General features: G+C 32.6%; 1 protein-coding gene across 1 annotated transcript in view; it reads left to right on the top strand.

Moving 5' to 3' along the window:
- LOC144966338 (uncharacterized) overlaps window positions 1-6995 on the top strand; it is a 31433-nt gene extending 24438 nt beyond the window's left edge. Inside the window, exons 20-27 of the mRNA XM_078902657.1 lie at window positions 1039-1226; window positions 1726-1846; window positions 2359-2576; window positions 3144-3273; window positions 3724-3915; window positions 4257-4423; window positions 5360-5418; window positions 6625-6995. Of these exons, the coding sequence (XP_078758783.1) occupies window positions 1039-1226; window positions 1726-1846; window positions 2359-2576; window positions 3144-3273; window positions 3724-3915; window positions 4257-4423; window positions 5360-5418; window positions 6625-6832 (1283 nt within the window). The 3' untranslated portion in view covers window positions 6833-6995. The remainder of the gene's footprint in view (window positions 1-1038; window positions 1227-1725; window positions 1847-2358; window positions 2577-3143; window positions 3274-3723; window positions 3916-4256; window positions 4424-5359; window positions 5419-6624) is intronic.
- Window positions 6996-7587: the final 592 nt, after the last annotated feature.

Here is a 7587-nt window from a genome sequence, read left to right on the forward strand (position 1 = left end):
ATTAATTCCTTTCATTTGTGCCCTAGGAAAATAATGCAAAATGTTTTGAAGCTAAATGGCTCAGAATTCAGCTATTCAACTTAATATTTTTTTTTCTTTCAAATTCTCTATTCAGCTGCCTACTCCTTCCTTTGATGGCCTTGGATGTTAACTCATGCCATACCTTCTAACCCTCTAAATCTCTTTTCCCATGCCACGTCGCTTCCTGTACTTGTCCTGGTTTTGTTCAAGTTCTAGTTGGGATTCTGTGGAATAGTCAAATGTACATGCCTTATTTTGGAATGATTAGTTTTCTTTGTATACCATTTTCTTGATAGTTATTTCAATAACTTGACTTTTTTTTCCCTTGGTAGAAATCCTGTATCTGAATCAGGGTGGAACTTTTGGATTGGCACAGCTAGATATATGGATAAATTGCACTTTGGAGTTTTTTTTCTATTTTCTGCTTGATCTAGTTTTCATATCTCATCTTGAGCGTTTAAAAGTTCAATTGAACACTAGATCAATGTTCTTTTGATAAAACTGTCATCTTTATTTTAATACTGATACAAAATATTACTGAAAAGTATCAAGTAATTAAAACACCTAAAAACAAACTGCTGTTTTATTTATACTTCATTGGTACTAATAGGGTTAGTATTACAGTTTGCATAGAATTCCAAGATAACTTATTTTCATTTTTAGTTTTGAACATCAAAATAGATTGCTCAATGTATAATTGTGAGTCCAGGTTTTGATTCTTAACTTTCATTTATTGATACTAATCTGCTAGAAGCTGTTAACAGTTGACTGTACTGTAAAAAATAATAAACAAAAATGAATATAACAGCTTTAAAAAAAACAACAAAATACCAAACACTGAATGTTACTGCCTCAAACCCCTTCTTCAGCTAAGAACAAAGAACAATGTTTACATAGATACATTACTTAAAAACCAGATTGATAGCAGAGAAATATTTGGCATCATCTTTTCATGTAGATGGTTAAATAGTAAACTTGTTAATTAATTTATGATATTATAATCTGTGTCGTTATCAGTGGATTCATCAACAACCTTTGAATCTCGTAGAGTTCACATTGACAACTTATATCGTATGGTGAACTATTGTGAAAATGTCACTGACTGTAGGCGGTCTCAAGTCCTTAATTACCTTGGAGAACACAGTTTTGACCGTACCATGTGTCATTCTGTTAAAGGAGCTGCTTGTGACAATTGCATTAGCAAGGTATGGTTTATATTCATTAACTCTATTTATAGCAAGATAATTATTTTTTACTTGTGTTACTAGAAGGGCATTATGGTTTTATGGAAACTGGAATATTCATTCAGATCTGAGAGTAATTATGATTCTGTCCTACACTGATAAATAGCTCGAAACAAGCCTGATTGTTTACTTTTAGTTTTTATTGCCTGTTGAAAATGATGGGGGGGAAAATGTTAACAAATTAAACATGTTTGAAAGAGACTAATTAGATGGTTTTATGAGGAAATGAGACTGCTTTAGGTTTTTTGGACGATGTGAGATAATATATTTCATTACAGTTTGAAAAGATTACTGATCCAGGAAAAAGACGTTTTCCACCTTTTTTTTTTTTTAACCACTCTAAGGTAACACAAATGGGTTAGAGCTCCAAAATGTTGAAAAATAGAATATAGTTAATCTGATAATTGTTAACTATTTGTTTATTTTTAATGTATTTCAAAATATTTTTTTGCTTTCCTAGCATTGTTTCAATGTAAAAGACGTCTCTGCTGATGCTAAAGAAGTTGTTAAATGTGTGAAAGAACTAAACAGTAGAGGCCGTAGTGACTATACGCTTATTTACATTTTGGAGATTTTCAAAGGTTTGTTGGTTTTTAACTACTACTACTAGTCCTACTCCTACTACGACTACTACTACTACTACTACTACTAATAATAATAATAATACTACTACTACTACTACTACTACTACTACTACTACTACTACTACTACTACAACTACAACTACTACTACTACTAACACTACCACTACTACTACTACTACTACTACTACTACTACGACACCACATACCCTTTCTTAGGCGCTGAAATGACTGAAAAGTGTTGTAAACGCCATTAAACTTCTTAAACTAAAACTACAGGGCCTATTATTATTTTTAATTGTTCTCAATATATAGTGTCAAAATTAAACAAATTTTATCAGAGACAGTGTCCTGTAATCTAATCAGCAAACATTATTCTAATAATATATTAGCTTATTCATTTTGTTGAAATATAGGAATGTGGTTGTCTCAATGGATCAACTTTTCATGTAGATGGTTAAATGGTAAACTTGTTAATTAATTTATGATATTTTAATCTGTGTCGTTACCAGGATCTCAGTGTACCAAAGTCAAAGATCTCGGACACACCAAACTTCCATTACACGGACGTGGTAAGCAGTGGGCGAGAGCTGATGCAGAGAGATTTTGCAGAAAACTTGTAATTGATGGCATTCTGAAAGAAGACCTTCAAATAACTGCTCAAGAACATACGGCATGCTACGTCAAGCTAGGCCCCAAGGCATTAGACCTTATGGAGAATAAGCTGAAGGTATGTTTGTGTGAATTTGCCTAAAACTCATGAGAATTCACTAGGAGTGGTTTGATGATTACTGGAAAAAAAGATTGATGCATGCTTTGTAAAATGTATGTCTTTGATTAAATCTCCCCTTTATTTTTACAACATTATATAATATGACAAATGGCACAGATTTCTGATGTTTTCCTCTGTTAGCTGTAATACTCGGACTAGAATTCAATCATTTCTTTTGGGGTTTTTTTCTTGGTATTGTCCACTATAATTCATTCTTTCACATTTTGATAAATTAGACTTTTAATCAGTGATATAAATTACACAGCTAAATTTGACATAAGTTTATATTTGATATCTCGATATAGAAACACTCATTGACTTAATATGGCAATGTTATATATGTGGTTAGCCACAAAAACTCAACACGGCTCATGCATAGCTTTAGTGATGGGCACTAGTCCATTATTGAGTCTGCTTATTTTCTCTAACATTTCTTTATACATACAATTATATGTCAGTTATATTGACATTGTTGTTAGCTGTTTTACCATCATAATATCTGACTTCATATCATGATTGATGTAGGTAGAGCTTCCCATGCAAGGAAAGAGACAGCTTGCAGATGTGGCAAAGAGCAATGTGGTGCCTAAGAATGACAGGGAGAAATTGGAGTTGAGGTGTCTTGAAGAGCTCAGGGCAGTAGCCAGAACAATCGGTAAGTCAGCATAGGACTTCTATCAATTTAAACTATCACGTTTTAGGAGATAATGTTGCCAAATTTATAACTTATAATCTTAAAATGAAGAATCATATAATCTAATTCTTTTGTTTTTCATTGTTGTTAGACATCCATCTTTTTATTAGGAAAATATTTGATCAATTTTTATCACATATTACATTTTTAAAGTTTCAAAAATATCTACATAAAACAATTGCATTTAAAATATTGAATTATTCAGTGTGTTACAATGACATTTGAAATCAAAGAAACTCTTCTTTCATGAGACACATTATTATTGGAACAAAGGTAAAACAATGCTATAGTCCTATAGTCTTACAAAATATTTTGTGATCAGTTATAGCAAGATCCATATCAAATCCTTATCACCTTCAACTTGAACTTATTTTTCACCATTAAAAATCTTATTTTCATGTCACCCTCCAGCCACTGAACACAATGTCAAAAATTACTATGTCATCTTTCCGGAGAGCGCCTTGAAACAATTGGCTCAACGGACACCCATCACCATCAAAGAAATGATAGAGCAAATCGACCACTTCAATGCCACAATTATAGAAAAGTACAACGCTGAACGTTTGTTGGAGGTCACTCTAAAATACAGCATGGAACTAGCAGGTAGTTCAGTTGTGCACGTTACACTTTGTCAAAATTTGTGATTGGGTTTGTTGTCTTTAAAATTGGTCAAAGTGTCAGATTGAAGTAATCAAACAATAACGACTAATAGTATTCATATTATGTAATGTGGAAATATGATCATAGATTAAGAAACTGAAAAAAGAAAACAAACATAAGATCCAACATTCCAAACTGTTTTATTATGTGATGAGTATTTGTTCTGTTTGACTTTTATGCTTTTCTTTATATAGCAGGCTTGTTTAGAGAGCTGAGATTCTTAGATTTTATTCGTTTGTCATATTTCATTTGGTTGTTTGTTATTTTTTAAAAATTTGTTACAGATATAGATCATGATTTGAATGACGACTACATGGACGAATCTAGTCAATTTGATTCAGAAGCAGAAATTGCATCCAAATATTTTGAAGAGCCATCATCCTCGCACAGGAAAAAATGGGGTGGGGGTGGTGCAACTCGAGGCAGGGGTGGTAAAAAAACATTCAAGAAAGTAAGTCTATTTATGTAGCTGTTTAGTATTTAGAGATGGATTATGATTCATCCAGTTTCAAACCCCGAATGTTAAATGATGCAATCCACACTATTTGTTAAATGGCCCTTACTGCTCCTATTTTTAAAAAATGAAATTACTGCTCTCTGCTCCCAAGCTCTTTGCTACTTTTCTCATTAAATGATTCACACAACTGTTTTGAATAAGTGATAATTTATTTACTTATTGTTGTACAGAAGAAGCATGTTTGTTTTATTACTTTTTGATTCAATGAAGTTTACAAAACACCTTTTTGGTAGTTTTCATTTCATTTATTGTTGCTGTAAAACATTTACTCTAGCACTTCATCAGGATGCAACAAATTTTACTAATTTCGACTGAAATCCAGCAAGCGCTCTTTTATTTAGTCTTTACACATTTTAATGCTGTTTCTGCGTTTAAAGATAAAGATTGCAATTAGAAAGACAATTTTAAAGGCTCATTCATGACAGAGATTATTATAAAATACATTAATGTGGCTACTAAGACAACAATATAAACAGAATTAGAAGTTCTCATTGATCATGCACATTAAAAAAAATGTAAATTTAAGATTTATTTAAAGCCTTAACAAATGAAATGTGAATTTCACAAGAAGATTTTGTAGATCGTTCTGCTGACCTTAAATCTATCGAAAATGGTGTTTAAAAAAAACCCCCATCAAAATATGACTTTAAAAGGTCTTGACACGAGGACAAGGATGGCAATGGTGAATTTATCTCTGATTATGTGCGAAAACTTTGAGATCCATGCATCCGTTTTTGCATCATATGTAATGAGAGTTGGCCGTTGGTTACAGTAGAGGATTGCTTGTTTGCACAATTATTTGAGTTTGAAAAAGTTCAGACCTTTCTGTTTCCAGCATTTACAGGTTAAAGTGTTTGTTTTTATTTCCAGACATATAAAGGAAAGAAAGGTGGATCGTCTAAAATGTCAACTAGGGGAAAAGGCTCTGGGTAAGAAATAAACTCATTATATTTTAGAAACTCTGACAGCACTGAAGGGTTATCTTGCTATATCTCTAAAATCATCTTCACTATTTTTTGTAAATATTTTATGCTTATTGAACAGCCTTTGTGCTGGTGTCAAAATTTTGAGCTATTTTGAGGCCTTTAAATATGTACCTCAGATTCTCAGGAGACCACCATATTTTTTTTCTCTTTATGCACATCAAAAAGATACCACCCAGTCTGACTGTGTCAGTCGGCTTATGAAAATCAGAAGATGTGTACAATTTTTAATTCAGCTGTTCATATGGAGGCAAAATGCATCATGTATATTATAATGATTGCGTACTCAAAATTGTTTCTCATTGAGCATAAGGCACAAACAAAGCTGAAGCTCTTCCAGCTCAACCACCTCAAATCATGCTATGCCTTGTCGACTTATTCTTTATCGTTTTTTCCCCGCAGGGGCCTACCTCAATTCTGAATGGGGATAGGTGGCAAGGATTTCTTAAGACCATCCCAACTTGTCATATTGATAAATAATTTTTATTAGTTGGCTGAGAATACAAAAGTCGTAATGCATCACCAAAATTATTGCTTATTTTGTTATTATAAGATTATTGACCATCCTCAAACAATGATTTGTGAGACTTTCATCAAACTGTAGATAATTTAATTTACATACAAGAATAATTGATGAAAGATGTAAATTTTGAAATTTTGAGTAAACCATGGTAATTTCTTGTGATTTATGCATCCATGGGACAACATAGCATACCGGTATGGCATTTGACTGCCAAAGCACCTCGAATAAGCGATCTTGAATTCAACAAACACTTTAAAAATATCAATCCTCTAAGTGTTGTGGAGCTTGCGGAGTAATATGGTAAGGTTGGTAATCCTTTTATTTTTACCAACTTTCAGGTTATATCCATTGTTTATTAATGTCGAAATATACCCATCTGCTTCAACAATACCTTGGTTATAACGAGTATTGACCTCCAGTCCTGTCTACTTTGTTGTAACCGAGATACATTTTATGGGGTTCATTCCACACATACTGTTTGGCCCTAGCTTATGGGATGCTGTTCTTACAGTGACCCAGAGTTGTCCATATTGCTCAGAATACAACTTTTACTTTAAATAGTTGAAATGTTCCTAAATTAGTGGCCTCAATGATAGATGCATATTTTTAAAAATGTTTTTTCCATTTAGGAAAAAGAGGAGTGGAAGTGCAGCCAAATCCACCCCAGCATTTGGCTCCAAGGCTGGTGCATCCTCCTACATGTCTGCTGGTCCCAGCTTTCATTCAAACTCCAACTCCACAATGAAAAGACCATCAGGAGTCACCAAGGACAATTTAGGTCTTATGCCAGATCCGAGGGCCAGGCCATTTTTGACAGCCAAGAAATCATTCTTTTGATTTTTGACACATCAAATTTCTATCAAAAAGTATTTGTCAGGTGAACCAAGTCATCCTTAGTTATTGTATGTACAGCTTGGTAACAAATGGTGAAATTTTTAATCTTTAGAATTAATTTATATAAATGTCAATAAACTGGTTCTGACCATGTTTACAACCTGAATTTTTTCTTTAGACTTAATTTTTTGAATTTATTGATATTTTCAGAAGGGTGATTAAACTTTGAAACCAACCATAATGGCAATATATAGTCATTTTCAAAAGTAAATGTTCACACTTATTTCTTGCTTTATATCTTTTGACTCAAACCAAGCATTACGTGTGTAATATATCATTTTAAAGGTTAATTAATTACCTATTCAATTAATATAATTTTTTTCCCCTATCTTTACATTCAATCAAAAGATACAATGCTTAGAATTTGAGAAAAAAAACAAAATCTTGACTATGCAAAGATATGCAGGTAAGAATTTTAGGGAAAACAATACCACTGGGTACTGGCAGCACTTAAATGATTGGGTTTTTATACCAATATGCAGATTTAATAACCTTATTGAAATTAACGTGATTTCACATGATTTGATAAACAATTTATCAACAATATCAGTCTTATCTTTCCTTTAACAATAAGTATACTGTAACTAACAAAACTTATGCCAAGACTAAGAGTTAAGGATCGTGTCGTTTGATTAGGCATATTCAGGCTGAGGTGTCTGTTGCAGAAAATTCACCAGGTTTGGAATATCACGAAAGGC

The sequence above is a fragment of the Berghia stephanieae genome, chromosome 2 (genome assembly GCF_034508935.2).
Source record: "Berghia stephanieae isolate SIO BIC M18660-M18661 chromosome 2, UCSD_Bste_1.3, whole genome shotgun sequence".
NCBI classification, from domain to species: Eukaryota; Metazoa; Mollusca; class Gastropoda; order Nudibranchia; family Aeolidiidae; genus Berghia; species Berghia stephanieae.